This window comes from Chionomys nivalis, chromosome 2 (assembly GCF_950005125.1).
Source record: "Chionomys nivalis chromosome 2, mChiNiv1.1, whole genome shotgun sequence".
Classification (NCBI taxonomy): Eukaryota; Metazoa; Chordata; class Mammalia; order Rodentia; family Cricetidae; genus Chionomys; species Chionomys nivalis.
Window position 1 is genome coordinate 1,335,687 of NC_080087.1, and position 19,426 is coordinate 1,355,112.

Genomic DNA, 19,426 nt, shown 5'->3' on the forward strand with positions numbered 1-19,426 from the left:
CCCTAAAGTAAAACTAGCAATTATTAGGATTTGACTTTGAGAGGACTTCCCCAAATTACAAGAGTCATCTATGCCAAAAAGAGTTTACAACAAAGATGGGTCCATTCAGATGTCATGGCTCTGAAATAGAACAAGAATAATTACCATCTGAGTGTCTAGAAATCATATTCACACATGAGTCCAGGTTGTCCCCAGGGGTAGTATATGTATTTCATTTTAGAGTACTAAATGCCCAGTTGTTACCTTTTGCTGGCAGTGATTTCCTGAGAAGGGTTTGATAAGCCACAGGTTAAAAGATACTTCTATTATGCAAAGTAATTTGATGATGTTAAATCAAGGTAATAATTAATTTTGTTGCTACAGTATATAACTTAGGATATCTCTGAACTTAAAAATCAAGTCATTGAAGCAGAAACCATGTAATTCTGAGAATATCCTCTAAAGAAACTGTTTACCTCAGTTCCTGTATTAGTTCATTTTCTTAGCTGAAAGGAAAGAATACTTATTTTAAATAATATTAGTGACAATAATCTTGTTATTAATGTATTTGAATTTGTTATAATTTAGCACTAACAAAAGTAAGAAAGTATGAGGAATTTTTGTCTACTGAAATCTATTCATTGTTTATATTGATTCAGGGTAGAAATTAATGTTCTCAATGATATGTAGGTGAAATATAGCTTAAGAAAAAATACACATGAGATTTTTCAGAATTTCAGAGAAAATTATGGAGAAAAATTCTACATTAATAAGAGCACTACAATGCATAATTTGAGCAATAGCTTCTACTCATTAAGTTAAAGTTAATGATATAAAATATCATATTTTTTTTATTCATATGACAATTGAACCTATACACTCCTTTCATTGGGAAAGTGCTATAACTCAAAGCTTCAAGTCTGCCAGAATTAGTATTTTTTGCAAACCAGATCAGAGCTGCTGAGTTGAAAAGTTTCCTGAGCAGAAAGTTGAGGCTAAGGTTTGCATACCTGGAATATTTCAAAGGATAAAAGTAAAGAGTAGAGTCATAACAAACACCTTTTTCTTCAGAAAGTATTAACTTTAGAAATTTGACTCTAATTAAAATTTTAAAAGGAAGACTTAACTCATTTTAAAGGAAAAGCCACAAAAATTTTCAAGGAAAAAAAATCTGTGTAGGGAACAAAGATGTAATAGAGATATATGTATTCAATTGTTTTCAGCAACATATTTGTTTTTGAAGTATCAACTATCATAGTCAGAGTAAGGTGAACTGGGATTTAAAATATCATATGAAATATGTGCATATGACTCAGTTATTTTGACAATTCAGTGCAGTTCACAATAGGATTGAATTGACTACTTCATATTTAACATGCCTACAGGTGAAGATCAATTTAAAACAGAAAAGTTGAATGTCTCTACACTGATAGAATTCATTCTTCTGGGGTTTTCTGATGTTCCTAGTCTACAGTGGACATTGTTCATGATATTTTTGTTCATGTATCTGGGAATTCTGATGTGCAACAGCATTATAATACTGTTAGCAAAAACTGACCCTGCTCTCCAGACCCCTATGTATTTCTTCCTTAGCAACTTTTCCTTTTTGGAAGTCTGTTACGTAACAGCCACTATCCCAAGAATGCTTATGGATCTTTACACCCTAAAAGGAAACATTTCTCTGCTTGCCTGTGCAACACAAATGTATTTTGTCCTTATGTTGGGAGGCACAGAGTGCCTCTTGCTGGCAGCAATGGCCTATGACCGCTATGTGGCCATTTGCAAGCCTCTACAATATTCTTTACTCATGAAGGATAAGGTGTGCTTGCAGCTGGTAGCCGCCTCCTGGATCAGTGGAATTCCAGTAGAAATTGGACAGACCTACCAGATATTCTCTTTGCACTTTTGTGCTTCTAACAAAATTGATCACTTCTTCTGTGACATCCCCCCACTACTCAAGCTTGCTTGTGGTGACACCTTTGTGAATACAGTAGCTGTCTATGTTGTTGCAGTGATGTTTGTTGTGGTTCCATTTTTTCTGATCCTTGTCTCCTATGTCAAGATTATCTGCAACATTATGAAACTGTCTTCATCCAAAGGGAGGGCCAAGGCTTTTTCCACCTGCTCTTCTCACCTGATAGTTGTAATCCTGTTCTACGGAACAGCTAGCATCACTTATTTACAACCTAAATCAAATCAGTCAGAAGGAATGGGGAAACTGCTGTCTCTTTTCTACACTATTTTAATCCCAGCTTTAAATCCTATTATATACACTCTGAGGAACAAGGACATCATGCTGGCACTGAGAAAATTGTGCAATAAGTTATTGATGTGGTGGAAAAGTTTAATATAGGAAAACACAGATGCATACATCATGTTGAAAGTCTGTTTCGTGGTTAACAAATTACAATGTTTAAAAAGACACGTGTTACATAGAGGTTATTGTAATGAGCAAAACCAGTATAAATGAATGAACTCATCGTGAAAATATAATTTTTGAGATCTATTAATGCTCTTATTGCTAACTATTGTATTTCCAGGCAACTTTTGTAGCACGTAAGACAGGTAAGTTACCACCAAGTTTTGGGGTCATTTGCTAAAATGAGCTTTGTATATCCTTTTTAGTCCTTCTTAGGTTTACTGTTCTCTGTTCTTCAGTTTGCATTTGTCATGGCTGATCACGTCCTTCCATTTTCTACAGTTGTTGTGTTCCTCCATTTGTGTTTAGGTGTCCCTAATCTATGATTTTCCTTAACACAATGCTCCCTGTGTCTGTTTTCTAAACTTTAACATTTGTGTTTTGTGGGTTTTGTATTGATTTGGCTCCCATGACAACTAATTTTGATCATATTTTCAATATGTTTTTCTAGAAAAATTTGTTTAGAAAATAGATGGCACTTTTAATCTACCTCTAATCTGTTTGTTTTCCATTTTTCCATAGTCAATATAATTTCAAAACTTCATGTCTTTTAATGATCTTACTGTCCCATATTTTAAATTTCTCTTAGAACATTCAACTGTCTGTTTAAAATTCAGGTGTTGCTTTAGCTATCTCTTTAGAAGTGTAAGTTACCAAATATTTTTGATGACAATAACCAAGTGAAAAGCATTGATAAAAGTACATACACATATGTATGTATATGTACCCACATATATATCTGCATGAATATATATGCATATATGTATATAAATACATATAGATATAAGTATATATGGAGAGAAAAAAGGAGAGACAGAAATACAAACAGGCAGAAAGACAGAAATATAGAAAGAGACAGAGAGTAATTTTGTTACCTTATGCAGTGACCGGACAAGTCAGAAAACTTGCCCTACCTCATCACATGTTAGAATTCTGTTTGTTTATGTTTACAAATAAAGCACAAACGTTATTCTCTATATTATATTCAAAGGAGAAATATGTTTCTTTCTTTTTATATATCCTGGTTTTCATGATCTTTATAAATAGTGTGAATACTGAGAAAGATATCATAAGTGCCTTAAGATTCTTGCATGAAATTTAAAGTATTAGTTACAGATTCATATCTTTTGCCTATCATTCAAAGTGAATGTTTAAACTTAAAAGAGTTAAATATGTCACATATGCTGTTCTCCAAATAAAAACTGCATAAGAATCAAATAAATTTTTACAAGAAAAATGTGATTAATTCAAATAAAGTCAAGGTAAAACCAAATAGAAGAGAGGTCAGAAAGAGTGTAAGAGCCAGAGGACATGGAAGACACCACAAAAACAAGGTCCCTCAATGAACATGAAGAAAGCTCATATGAACTCACAGAGACTAAGGCACCATGCATAGGACCTGCATGGGTTTGCACCAGGTTAATTTTGTATATATTACAGCTTCCAGTTTAATATTGTCATAGGATTTCCAAGTGTTTGAGTGAGTAGGTTTCTGTTTCTGTGCCTTCTTATGGGCTCTTTTTCTCTGCTTGTTTGTCTTGACCAACTCTAATTTACTAGTTTTTGTTTTATATTATTAGATTATATTTTATTCTTATCATTTATAAACCTGTTTGCTTTGTAATGAGAGAAATAAATGGATTGGATCTTTATGGGATATGAGATGGGGATAGTATTGAAAGATTAGAGAGCATTGAACCATAATCAGGATAAAGACTGTTAGAACATAGTATGCTTCAATAAAGGGAAAACAAGCAATGAGGTGAAGCATGACTGAAGGCTATATTCAGTGTTGATCCCTGGCATACGCACACACAAACACATGCAAACACAATAAAATTTCATCTGCCATACACATGTGCACACACACACACACACTAGAAGACACACATACAAGAATAAGAAGAGGAGGACAAAAGCTTACAGGACATTCAAAGCTAGACCGTGAGTGTATATTTCAGGAGAAAGTCAATTTTTTAAATAATGCAAAAAATGCTTAAATGTACAATTATAGTCTCATGGTGGGAAATAATGTATGTTAGACAATAATTTTTTAAATGTAAATCAGCCAATAAATTATTTTATACTTCAAAAAAACCAAAAAATAATTATCCCAGTAATAACAAGCAACATGGAAATATGTGGAGAGCCCACAAGACTCTACAGCAAAATTACAGCTAACAGGCCAATAGACAAATCCACAGGAATATGATCTGGTGGAGAAACCGAATGCAGAATTCAGGGAACACCTGTTTGTTTGACAAGTCACTGTTAATTCTGTAAAATTCTTGTAATATCATGATGTTTCTCTCTTCCATAATGTCCCAGGAGTGTATAAATCATTCTTTAAGCTTGACTTTTCCTTTATGGGCAACTGAATAACTTTTGCCATACCAGGAAGCAATGTGTGTGAAAGCGATCACTTGACTAAACCTTTGCTCTCATATACAAATCTGCATAAAACTAGTCCAACACGCATACCCTATGAAAGGACTTCTACAAAGAAAAGAGTACTAAGCAGCACCCACTGAGGAGAGGGAGAGAGGGAGAGAGAGAGAGAGAGAGAGAGAGAGAGAGAGAGAGAGAGAGAATGTCTGGGTGGCCCCTCTGTCAGCAAGCTCAGGAAGGTATAATCTACCGGTCTTTTGCTCTAGCCTAGCAAGTTACTAGCATTCGGTATTTAACCTTCACCTTGGTTTCAATTAACATAAAATCATAGCCCAGGAAATTAACTGCTTATGTCTTTAGACTCATTTTAACTCAGCCAGCTAGATGCTGATGGAAGTCAAGCACCTTGCCTTAGTTGCAAACCCACAGGTTGCTGTGGTTACCAACACTGTGTTCCCAGCAGCCAGGGAAGGAAGCAAGTGTTCAGAAAATGCAAAAGCACTGTTGTGTTTTTCTGCAATTATTAATCATAAACTTCTAATTACACTTCAAAATGTGGTTAGTAAAAACTTCTGCTTAGAATTTTGTATCACAACTTAATTAATCCTTCCAGTATCTGCCAACGTGTTTCACAGTCATGCACGTTCTGTGATGCAAGGTGTCTTCTTGTGAGATCCATCAGTCCTTGTGATTCTGTGAAATACATGCTTCTTAACTGTCTGTGTATAAACTGGAAACCATGTGAGATTGGTAGAACTGTAAAAAATACCTAGTGGGCATTAAAGTGGCCACAGAAAGAATAAACATGACATGACAAAAAAGATTTACCTGAGTAAATTTATTTTTATTTTATCCTCATATCCTATTAGTCAGATTTTGTCCTGCTATAGTGGTCCTTCTGAACCATGATTGGTTTAGTGGATTTATCCCCAGTAGAAATAAAACAAAATAAGACATGTACATCACCATTAGATTGATAAATGTAAATGAAAAAAAAAAACTACTGACAGTTTTACATTCATGTAAGGTAAAGAATAATAGAAACCTCAACCAGTGCAGGAAAATGATTTGTGGTCACATTTTAATCAACAACTTCTCCTCATCCCTCACCTACTAAAGATATGTAGGTATTTCTGTCAGTGTTATCATCAAGGAGGTTCATTTTATGTATAAATCTTATTCTTGTTTGTTAAGAAGTTATTAGCTGGGCAGAGGTGGTTCATGCTTTTAGAACCAATACTAAGGAGACAGAGGCAGGTGGATTCATGAGATCAAGACCAGTGCCTGGCCTACAGAGTAAGTTCCAGAATGGCAAGGCATACACAGAGAAATTCTGTCTCTAAATATTTTTAGAAAATTATAGAGGCCGGGCGGTGGTGGCGCACGCCTTTAATCCCAGCACTTCGGAGGCAGAGGCAGGCGGATCTCTGTGAGTTCGAGACCAGCCTGGTCTACAAGAGCTAGTTCCAGGACAGGCTCCAAAACCACAGAGAAACCCTGTCTCGAAAAAAAAAAAAAACAAAAAAAAAAGAAAGAAAATTATAAAATTTAGCAAATGATAACAATGAAGAGATAAAAAATGAGAAAACGATAAGACATGAAATAAAGATAACTTTGTTAGTAAAACAAGATAAAGCTAGACAGTTTATATATAAACAGTCATATAATTTACTTAAATATAATATACTTATAAGATTAAAAATGTATGTGGAATATCTATGATTTTATAGATTCACTACATATGTAAATATAGATGCTATAGATATCACTATCGTGTATGATGAAATGATAAATAACAAATGGGATGTTGCTATTGTTGTTGGGGCTAGTACAGACATATGAGTTGGTTTGATTTCCAGAAAGTAATAATTAATAACTATTCAAAGTGATTTCCAGCTGATTTTCTCATTTTTATTAATCAGTATACCAGAAAACACATATTATCATCAATATTTATAAAAATAAATTAATTCTGTCTTCAGCTAAAAAATACTGTAAAAAGGAAAGCCAGAATTTTTGTGAGAAGCATAGAGAAGCTTTGTATATAGAAGGAATAACACCAAAGAGCATTTCTCTTTATCTTTAAGAGACAAATAGGTGGGTAGAATATTAGAGGGGTTAGGAAGTGCGTAAAATGATCAAAATTGATTGTAAGAAAAATATTTTAAAAGTATTATTAAATATACAGACAAATACAACCTTTTTCAAAACCTATGGGATATGATAAACATAGTTCTAAGAATACATATAATTAAGTGCCTAAAATAAATTAATAAAGTCAAAAGGAGAGATATGATAATAACAATGGCACAATTAAATGATATGGAAGCAAAAAAATAATAACCACTTGAAGAAGTAGTTATATATTTTCAACACAGTACTGAAAATGATAATATAGAAAAACACATACATACTTTATATATATGTGTGTGTGTACATATAAATATTTTTCAATGAAAACAAGTTGGTTCTTTGAAAAAATCAATAAGATTAATAAGTTTTGAGACAAATTAACTAAATTATGGTAAATATGTAAATTAATTAAAATAGAGATAAAAAGGGAAACAGTACAACAAAAATTGGGAAAACCAGAGAAATATATGGATATACTTTAAAAATCAGTTCTCTGTCCTACATAAAGGATAAAAAATACACATTTGTTGATACATATGGCCAAACAATGCTAAATCCATATCAGGTGAACAATTTCAGCATACTAAAAACCCCTATTAGTGTAGAAACACTAACTGCTCCCTGACCCTCATATTCACAACCCAGAAAACATGATGAAATTGTATAAGTTTAAAATGCTTTTTTTTCAGTGTGCATTTCTGGGTTCTTTATCAAAAATCATGTATGCATTTTTTGTGAGGATTTATACCTAGGTCTTCATAAGGAAGAAAAATATCAACAATTTTCAAAATATGCTGCAGTCAGAAAAAAAGGGAGAATTGCCTAATTCTTTTAACAAGGCCATAGTTATTCTGATATCTTACCACACAAAAGTCTAATAAAGAAAGAATTGAAGGCCAATTTCCCTTCTGAAAAGAAATGTAAAAATTAACCAGTAAAGTATTTACTAACTGAATCTAACAGCCTATCAAATAGATTATCCAACATTATTGTGAAAGCTTCATCCCAGAGATGGAATGATAACTTAAGACACATACTCAGTATATGTAATCCACCATATAAGCAGCCTGAAAAACACAATACACGATCATCTCATTAGATGTAGAAAGGGGCATTTCTACAGCACCCATCAAGATAAAAGTCCTGGAGACATAAAGATGCAAGGGATGTACCTTAGCATAATAAATGCAGTTGACAGAAAACCCATAGCCAACATCAACTTAAATGGAGAGAAACTCAAAGTAATTCCAATGAAATCAGGAGAAAGGCAAGATTTAGCTAATGGGCTTTAAAGAAATGAAATTTTTATTACCTATCTTCAATTCTATTCATACACTTTGTAAATGGAGATTGTTTGTTTTCCAGCCACCCAGACAGGAATAATCACACAGGAACTATATTTATTGCTACACTGCTTAGCCATTGGTCTATGCACATTTCTAGCTAGCTCTTATATCTTAAATTTACTCATTTTAATTAATCTGTGTATCACCAGGAGGGTTTGGAGTACAGGTAAAATTCTAACAGTATCTTTTTCTTTCCGCAGCTACATGGCGTTTCCTTGACTCCGCCTACTCTCTCTATATATGAATTCAAGCCTGGATATGTGTTTCACTGCCATAGACCAAAGGAGCTTTATTCATTAACCAAGAAAAGTTGCACATATAGAGAGGAACATCCCACATCATCTCCCATTTTCTGCCTAAATTAAATGGAGGTTTTAACATAGTAAAATTATATATACAAAGTAGTTATCAAGCAAGAACTACCGTTTCAATATTTCTTTATGAGTCTAAAGTTTCATATATAATTTATCTTTTATCCTAAATAAGGAAAACTATAACTATTATTCAACTCCACCAAAAACCCCAGAAGGATATAATATTACCTAAGTAAATAAGAAGTGCAGTGTAAGAAAGTTCCTAAACTCTAGAATTGACAGAGACATCTCCCTGCCAGGACATTCACCCAAAGTTCTTCTGACACATGGGGTTATCCATCTTCAGCCTAGTGGCCCACAGTATCCAGTATCCATTTTCATGAAGCATAACAGTTAAAAAATTGTTTTACGTATATTGGCAGTTTGTCAGTCACTTTCTTCTTTGTCCTAGGGAATGTCTGGGAGACTCTTTCATGAAGAAGGAACCCTGAAGAACTGTCTCACCTTCTTTAGATAAGTGCAGCAGTCATTGCTTGTGGGTCTTGCATGTCCAAATCATAAAACATACCATTAAGTAGTTGAGGCAAGAGCAGTTTATTGCACAAATGGCTAACCAACTCTATAAGGAGCCTTTTCAGTGTCCATCATCTCTTGAAGTAGGTAAGTGCTGCCAGAAGTAGACATATCTCACTGTTGAGAGAAGTCTACGTTAAGACATTTTAAATGCCATATTCTGTAGTCTTTGAAGTATTGAAGATTATCTAACTGAAATACATTTTTGTATATCTAGAAAATGTAACTAACATTGTTGGGATCTGTGAACCCCCAGATCCTGAATTTCTTGTAAACAACTTCTTTTCCCCTGATCTGAGTGCCTACAGCTGCTCTGAGCATGAGACACTCGGGAGTTTCTGATGGCAGGGGAATGGTTTATGGTACTTTTGGCTGGGGCATGGGTATCCCTATATAAGCTGCCCCTGAACACAATAAAGGGGGTATTCTTGGGGCATTCCTGTTTCAAGGATGACCCATGTCTCGGTCTCTGTGTCTTTGTGTGTTTCAATCTCCAGCCCCTTGCCTGGTTCACGAACTGTATGGTGGTGCATAGAGCTCAGAGTAAAAGGAGTACAGAAAGAATGAAAGAAAAAGAGTAAGTTTAAAAGAGAAAAAAGCATGTGTTTTCATCCCCAGAGATGCTCTGAAGGACACCCTCTAGATAAAGAGGAGGCAGGAGGGTGAATTGAAGGCCTCCAAAAGACAGAATTATACTGCTCAAAAAGATAAAATGTGTTTGTTGATTGTGTTGTCTTTTGTGTTCTGGACTGAAAAAGATATTTGACTCTGAGAACTGCAAAGCATTTGATGTGAAATGTTGGTGTAATATGAAGATTTGACACCCCCTGAAATGTTGATGCAAAAAATATGGATGTAAGGCTTTAAAATATCCCCCAGAATGCAGTGCCCCTGTTTAGCAAGAAGAAGCCAGACAGGTTGGTGAAGTCCAAATTCCCTAAAAGTGTAGCTCATTAAGTGGTTCCCTCGAGAAATAGCTGTGGAAGGTCTCCTAGCCTACCTGCTGCCTGGGCCAGTTGTGTTGGTGCATGCTGATAGGATTTGCTGAAGGAGTCAGAGGTAGGAGGAACTGTCAAGTCATCCTAGAGACTTTGGGATCACCACGGGTATGCTATTGTCACTCCTGCAGCCTCCTTCATGGTAGTTGAAATTGTCGTCAGTCAGATGGTTGCTGTGACTATCTTGTAGCTGGCACCAGCATTTGATATCATTCATGTTGACTGTAGAATGAGCATGTTCGCTGGGGCTTTTTCCACCTTATACGAACAATTGGATTTCTTGTGGGATTTGCATGTGGTTAGCTGCTCTACTTTTTACTAATTATGTATAAGAAAAGGGGTGAGATGTTGGGATCTGTGAACCCTCAGATCCTGAATTTCTTTAAACAACTTCTTTTCCCCTGATCTGAGTGCCTACAGCTGCTCTGAGCACGAGACCCTCAAGAGCTCCTGATGGCAGGGGAATGGTTTATGGTACTTTTGGCTGGGGTATGGCTATCCCTATATAAACTGACCCTGGACACAATAGAGGGGGCATTTTTGAGGCTTTCCTGTTTCAAGGTTGACCTGTGTGTGTGTCTCTCTCTCTCTGTGTTTCTGTGTTTTAATCACCAGCCCCTTGCCTGGTTCATGAACTGTATGGTGGCGCATAGAGCTCAGACGGGTGCAATGCACCGCAAACATGATAAAGTTTGACTATTTTTATTTATTTATTTATTAAAAATTTCTTCCTCCTCCCTGCCACTGCCTTTCATTTCCTTCCCCCTCACCAATAAAGTCCCCCTCCCTCATCAGCTCGATGAGAGCATCTTCAACAAATGGTGCTGGCATAACTGGATGTCAATCTGTAGAAGAATGAAAATAGACCCATATCTATCACCATGCACAAAACTCAAGTCCAAATGGATTAAAGACCTCAATATCAGTTCGAACACACTGAACCTGATAGAAGAGAAAATGGGAAGTACTCTACAACACATGGGCACAGGAGACCACTTCCTACATACAACCCCAGCAGCACAGACATTAAGGGCAACATTGAATAAATGATACCTCCTGAAACTGAGAAGCTTCTGTAAAGCAAAGGACACTGTCACTAAGACAAAAAGGCAACCCACTGACTGGGAGAAGATCTTCACCAACCTCGCAGCTGACAAAGGTCTGATCTCCAAAATATATAAAGAACTCAAGAAACTAGACTGCAAAAAACTAATCAACCAAATTATAAAATGGGGTACTGAGCTGAACAGAGAATTCTCAACAGAAGAAGTTCAAATGGCCAAAAGACACTTAAGGTCATGCTCAACTTCCTTAGCGATCAGGGAAATGCAAATCAAGACAACTTTAAGATACCATCTTACACCTGTCAGAATGGCTAAAATCAAAAACACCAATGATAGCCTTTGCTGGAGAGGTTGTGGAGAAAGGGGTACACCCATCCATTGCTGGTGGGAATGCAAACTTGTGCAACCAGTTTGGAAAGCAGTGTGGTGGTTTCTCAGGAAATTCGGGATCAACCTACCCCTGGACCCAGCAATACCACTCTTGGGAATATACACAGAGACGCCCTATCATACAACAAAAGTATATGCTCAACTATGTTCATAGCAGCATTGTTTGTAATAGCCAGAACCTGGAAACAACCTAGATGCCCTTCAATGGAAGAATGGATGAAGAAGGTATGGAATATATACATATTAGAGTACTACTCAGCAGTAAAAAACAATGACTTCTTGAATTTTGCATGCAAATGGACGGAAATAGAAAACACTATCCGAGTGAGGTAAGCCAGATCTAAAAAGAGGAACATGGGATGTACTCACTCATAATTGGTTTCTAGCCATAAATAAAGAACATTGAGCCTATAATTCGTGATCCTAGAGAAGCTAAATAAGAAGGTGAACCCAAAGAAAAACATATAGTCATTCTCCTGGATATTAACCTTCTTCAGGCGATGAAAGGAGACAGAGACAGAGACCCACATTGGAGCACTGGACTGAAATCCCCAGGTCCAAATCAGGAGCAGAAGGAGAGAGAGCACGAGCAAGGAACTCAGGACAACGAGGTGTACACCCACATACTAGACAATGGGGATGATCTTTCGGGAACTCACCAAGGCCAGCTGGACTGGGTCTGAATAAGCATGGGATAAAACTGGACTTACTGAACATAGCGGACATTGAGAACTGCTGAGAAATCAAGAACAATGGCACTGGGTTTTGATCCTACTGCACGTACTGGCTTTGTGGGAGCCTAGGCAGTTTGGATGCTCACCTTACTAGACCTGGAAGGAGGTGGGAGGTCCTTGGACTTCCCACAGGGCAGGGAACCCTGACTGCTCATAAAGTTTCACTATTATAAATTACTATCTACTAGTCCATAATTTTTAATTATACATGACATTTTAAAATGAGTTTTATAAACACAGTACCTTAAACAAGAGTAGAAATATGCATATAATAAAATTGACCTTAAGTTTGTATCAATAAACCTAAGTCCATACGAAAATAAAGTATTCATCTCTATATATTATATTCCGTTATTTTTTTTTTTTAGAAACTATGACCATTAGTTACTTATAAAAATCTCTGGGATCTACAGTGTTTGTGTTAACTGAGAGCTAAGAGATTACAAAATTCACCATAAGTAAATCTGAAATTTAAATTAAAATGTTGAAACTTAAACTTCCCAAACATCTGGGAACCCATTCGATATATTCAACATATTGTTGACACTGCTAGCTGACCAAAACTAGTTTGATGCTTTGGGTGATTTACTCTAGCAGGTCGGAATGAATACAAGACTTCTCTGTGATTGATGTTACTAGAAGAGAAAAGCAATTGAACTAGTTTATATCCACAAAATCTAGTGTGAAGGTTATGTGCAGGCCCCATAAGGTAGAGCTGAATGTTCAGAAGAGATAAGAGTTAGTATGGTCATTATTACAAGATCAAATTCTTTTAAGCCATGTTGGTTCCAGAGAAATAAAAGCAGAATTCTGGTAAAGTTATTAGTGCTAAGAGAAAACTCACTGCAATTTTGTCTTAAGGTGAACATGTGTCTAAGCTCAAGATTTTACCCTTGAAACTTATTCAAAAGTTCAAAGAAACATTTTGATAACATTAAAGATGATACTCAATAAGGTATTATAAAAAATATCATTTGTTCAGAATTATGAGACAGAAAATATTGAATAAAAAAGACATTTTCATTAATAAAAAATCATTTACAAGACATTTTTAGGAGTACATGTGAAATATTAACTCATTAATAATAATTTCTAAAGATAATAACAAATTGTTAGAAAATAATAGAAAATACCAATGGTAATAACGAGTAACTGAAAGAAAATAATAATTTATTTCTTTGAAATTTTAGATACAAATTTAAGGGGAAAAACTTAATATTATGATCTGAAACACATAATAGAGCATTATAAAGACTGAAAAATATAAAATTTGCTTAAACATATATATTAGGTTTGCTAATGTATACTAAAATAATAAATATAAAAAGACATGTCAAAGATGCTTAATACCAATTAGGTAGTGACATAAATGTAAGAAAAATCAAAGTGAATTACACTTATACCAGTATGCTATTAATGTCTAAGATTTAACAACATTGAAACAACTTGCATCATTTAAAATTGGCAAATTAATACATAGTCTTCCGTCATTGGGAAGGATGTCAGCATGCGACTGGAATGCAATGCATAGCTTTTAATCATGGTTTCTCCAATCACAGTCTTAACCTTATTGTAAACTAATGACTGAGTCTCATTCATTTAATATTAACTTCCATTTATTTTGTGAATATGAGTTCATGTGTGTTTAAATGGGGTCTTTTGGGTTTTAATCCAAACTTTCCTCATGAATTAGGAATCAAAAAGGCAATCATTGATGGGGAGCTCAATCAATGACTAGGTGAACCTCTGGATGTGACGTCTAAATGCAATTGCTGTCAAGACTTGAGAATACTAGCCCACCAATGGTAGTCCATTGGGAAGTTGTAGATTTGTAGCTAGTTTTGATGTGATATTGTTACTTGGAATTCTTCATATGTCCTTGTTTCAAATAGTTCATGACAGAACATTGGCAACTGTGTTTATTGCTTTATTATTTGTTGGCTTGTTTCTTTATTTTTGTCAGATGAGATCAGATGTGTATATTCTCAGCAGTATGCTTTTGAATGAAAAACATATTGAAGATGTCAAAATATTAAATTTGCTGTATCAAAAATACATTTTAATCTATTCTAAGATAGTACAGACTTTCAGTCATGGTAAAATGTTTTGCTTATATAAAATGCAGATACACTTACAGATGTATCAGATCCCACTGATTTCTTCAGTACCACAAAACTATAGTTACCAACTTCTGTTATTTTCAACTCTATTATTTTTTAATAATAACAAAAACAAATACTGACTACATATATTTTTAGTCAGTACATATATAAATAATATTAATAATAACAGAAATGAATACTGAATAAATATGTATATATAGTCAATATATTTATAATCAGTAAATATGTATATATATTTATTTAGTCAGTATTTTTTTAGATACTATTAAGAAATGTGTGTGTGTGTGTTAATTTAATTTATGGTTCTTCTAATGCTAAATTCACGACTGATAGGACAAAAGGGTTCTTTACATTTAGAAATTAACACGGGAAAGAAGTTTTCCCTTGGTAGAGAACAATCTTTGTTAAGTGGAATAGTTCGTTATGACAGGGGAATATATTTTGGGAGGTATTTAACTCTGTTTCAAATAAAACTCTTAATCTTAGAAAAAGAAACTTCCTCAACATTGTATTATTGTACGTCAATAAATCAAGGTAAGAATTATAACTTATCTAATTCCTAAGAGCATAGACTGGATTTGACTAACAACAAATTTGACTTCTTTTATTTTTACATTTTTTATATCAGCATTTGGATAAAATTACACAAAGTAATTAAAAAATTAATTATTTATTTTGGTTTAAGTTTCAAACACTATTTGTGTTTGGCTTTACACCTTTTCCAACCAATGATGATACATGATCCAGAGGAAAAAAAGCATGTGCGATTTGTTTTGATATGAAAGAGTGATGAATTATGGATCATAGTCACCAAAATCAACATGGAATTGGTAAGGTGTATTCAATTATTATTCTCTGTTAGGCATGTATTTAAATGTTCCAGTGATAGGACATCTCGGGAACATATATCATAAAACTCCACCTATCTACGATAGAGAATGAAATGTCGAGTGAAGATCACTGACGTGACCTTGACACCTACAATAATCGGAACTGCAATATCTATCACAAGTGAATCTGAAAATGTTATAATTATTGCATATTTTCATTTGGTTCCACAGAATCTTTCATAGAAAACTCTTCAAAAAATAAGGCAATTATATATGTAAAAGACCATAAATGAGACAAAACTCACAAGCTCATCTCAATAATATTTTTAAAAATCTATGTCTTCTTTTGTTTTCATATTAATTTCATTTTCTAAAGTTCATTAGTAAAATACAATACAGTGTATATTAATGGTTTTAATTAATGACACACTATCTAAATGAACGAAAATTACTGCTTCAAAAGTGAGAACAGCTAATATTTATATAAAGATTTTAAATTAAACAAAATGCCGGTAGTTGCTTGAAATTTCTGATGAATTTATTTCATAGCATGAAAATGAGAATCTAAAGATTTATAGATGACACACTTCACACCTGCAGATATAAGATAAAGAGGTAGAGACAGAGCTGGAAGGTGAATGATTTGAGAAAGTTTGCTTTAGTAATTTGTGTTTATAATTTGCCTACAGGAGCTGAGGAAATATCTTGGGGGGAGACAGCGTATCTAGGATTCATAAGGCTGTGGTTTGGACTGCTGCGCCAGAAACAAATGAAACTAGAGAGTAAGTACCATTTGTCAAAAATGCGGTAATTACTATATCTTTTGATTTGTCTATGGTGTCAAAGAATTCCACAGATGTAAAAATGTAAATTCTGAATGCATAGATATTACAACTAACTTACAAAATTTAAATGTAAAATAAATCTTATCAAATACGGTCTTCAGTTTATCATGATTTTGCAATGAAAGAGCTATATTTACAGAGGAATATCAGGATAAATTGCTTTAAAAATCCACACTAGAACATTGAATACATTTTTCATTAGATAATAAATATGTGAAAAGAGAATTTTTATTATGATAAAAGAAAACAATTTTGGTATTAAAGAGCCAACTGAAAATTAAATAATTCTGAAATTGTCACATTGGTTACTTAGATAAACATTTAAAAAATTATGTGTCATCATGCCATTAACAAGAATATTTATTAATCACTCAGTAGAAAGATGTTAAAACAATAGCATTTATTTCAAATATATAATTAGTGCCAAAGAGTATATGTTAGGACAAATTATAATTTCATCAGTATATATGTATATCTTTATGAATATATATACAAATATTGTAAGCAGAAATTAAAAATCTGTGAATATGACAATACCAATTTCTGTATGATAAAATAATACTGAGGAAAAGGAAGTGTAATTCTGGTTGAATCGTCCCCACAGATGAAACACGCACATATCAAGGCAGAGGAAAATACTCCACAGTGACACAGTTTCTCCTCCTGGGATTCTCTGACCTTCCCAACCTCCAGGGCTTTCTATTTGGTATGTTCTCCATAATGTATGTGACTATCATAATTGGAAACAGCTTCATAATTGTGATAACCAGAATTGATCCTACACTACACAAACCCATGTATTTTTTCCTGACTAATTTCTCTTTTCTGGAAATCTGTTATGTTTCAGTCACTCTCCCTAGGGTTCTGTATAGCATTTGGACCCAGGACAGAAGCATTTCTCTTTTGGCCTGTGCCACACAAATGTGTTTCTTCCTAATTCTGTCAACTACCGACAGTATACTCCTTGCTGTGATGTCCTATGACCGTTATGTAGCCATCTGCAACCCTCTGCACTATCCTCTGGTCATGAGCCAGACAAAATGCACACAGTTGGCAGTGGGCTCCTGGCTCAGTGGATTGCCTTTCCAGCTAGGGCAAACTTGTCAGATATTCTCTCTACATTTCTGCAACGCTAACTTCTTCTGTGACATACCCCCTGTACTTATGCTGGCCTGTGGAGATACTGCTCTTAATGAGCTGTTTGTCTTTTTAGTGACTGTCTTGCTTGCTGCAATCCCTTTTTTATTAATATTGACCTCATATAGCAAAATCATTGCCACCATTCTGAGATTGCCCATTGTTCAAGGACGGACTAAAGCCTTTTCCACATGTTCTTCACATCTGGTGGTGGTGCTTTTGTTTTATGTCTCTGCATCTATTATCTACTTAATGCCAAAGTCCACACAATCTGCAGTAAGTGACAAACTCCTCTCTCTTTTTTGTACCATTGTGACTCCCATGTTCAATCCCATGATATACAGCCTTAGGAACAAGGATGTAAGTGCAGCTCTGAGAAGATTATTATTTAGAACAGTACAATAGACTTATGTTAAGTGATTTAATTGCAACCATAGTTCTCATATAGACTGTTACATATGCATTTCCCCTTTGAAATGTTACTGTTATGACCTCTCTTTGCTATTTTTGAAAGTTAGTATAGCATGACTTTTCATAGAAATCATTAACCAAATTGCTTTATTGTCAATGTTGTATGTCTAATAAAACATTTTAATTAAAATTTTCTTTGACATTTTTCTACATGTGTGTAATACATTCCGTATTCTTATTAAAACTCAATTTCTCTATCAAAATTCTTCCCCACATATAGGTGTTTTTGCTTTGTTTTATGAAACATTGAACAAAACTTAGGCCCTCTGTGTGATCACAAGTTTGAATACATTATGCATAATCAACCTTAGGCATGGATTCCTATTCATTCTCATTGAATGAATCTCATTAACATTGAATCTGTTAATAGATAGGATTTATGTAGGCAGAATAAGTTTTTTCATCATTTTCTTCACTTATTTTTGATAGTGTCAATTTTATTCATGCCCAATGAAGGGGAGAACAGCTGCTGTGACTTGAAAATCGCATTGGATTTGTTAAGCCCAGTTCCTGGCTTTTTGTCACTATTCACCCCTTACTGCCACTCTATATTCATTTGATGTCTCCTTTTTTAATATTCCTGGAACTTTGAGGGTATACAGAAATCTTGTATAGTATTCAATTCTTATTGATTGTAAAAAGTTTAAACATCCAATATATGTGCATTCACCATGAATAAAATATAATGTGTACCACAATCTCTCTATAAAAGCAACAATCTGAATTTGTCTGTTTTCATGTGATGTATTTATAAATCTAAATTACATGGCCCCTCATCTTCACATCTTTATTTCATGCTTTTTTCCTTAATAACATTAAATATTTTTAATATTTATTTATTTATTATGTATACAATATTCTGTCTGTGTGTATTCTTGCAGGCACCAGACCCCATTATAGATGGCTGTAAGCCACCATGTGGTTGCTGTGAATTGAACTCAGGACCTTTGGAAGAGCAGGCAATGCTCTTAACCTCTGAGCCATCTCTCCAGCCCCCACATTAAATATTTTTAAAGTATGGATTAGGCTAACTGATAAATTGTTTAAACTTACAGTATTCTATTAGAATTTTGGTAAGTTTAAGAACATAAAAAATGATTGAAAACCACATTGAGCCTCCCATGTATCTCAGTAAGATTACTGCACTCACATAAGAAAACAAGCTTCTTTGAATTTATTTTCAAAACCCAGGATTACTTATAATATTTTCATTTAATACTGCATCTATTCCATAAATTATTTGGAATATTAAAGAATTTGATTTATAAGTGGTCTGATTGTCTGGATTTTTACCATTCCTACACACACACACACACACAATGGTATGTATTATTTATATACTACAAATTGATAAAAGGTATTTTCAAGCAAGTACACAAATAATTTCAGTAGAATTCCTCCTAATATCCTGCCTCTCCTGTCATCTTGGCCTCTTTGTTCTTTTGTTATTTATCTCTGAGACACACACTAATACTTATTATATATATATATATATGAAATTCATATTAATATAAATAAAATATAGATCCCAAATTTCAGAAAACAAGCAAACTTTAATAACCAAAAGAAATAAAGTTTTATCTCTGAGAAAGAATTAATTTATGATGGCTTTTTGAATTGTCCTCTAAAGGATGTAATTTGTTTAGCTTCAGAGTTGCCATAAAATCTACTGTATGTTCATA

At 34.1% G+C, this 19,426-nt stretch overlaps 1 protein-coding gene and 1 pseudogene across 1 annotated transcript; both read left to right on the forward strand.

The window, feature by feature from the left end:
• The first annotated feature begins 1,354 nt into the window (after positions 1-1,354).
• Positions 1,355-2,332, forward strand: LOC130863170 (olfactory receptor 10AG1-like). The gene has a single exon (XM_057753067.1). The coding sequence runs from the start codon at positions 1,355-1,357 to the stop codon at positions 2,330-2,332; it is 978 nt and encodes a 325-aa protein (XP_057609050.1).
• Positions 2,333-16,740: 14,408 nt separating this feature from the next.
• On the forward strand, positions 16,741-17,678 carry LOC130863175 (olfactory receptor 10AG1-like; annotated as a pseudogene).
• Positions 17,679-19,426: the final 1,748 nt, after the last annotated feature.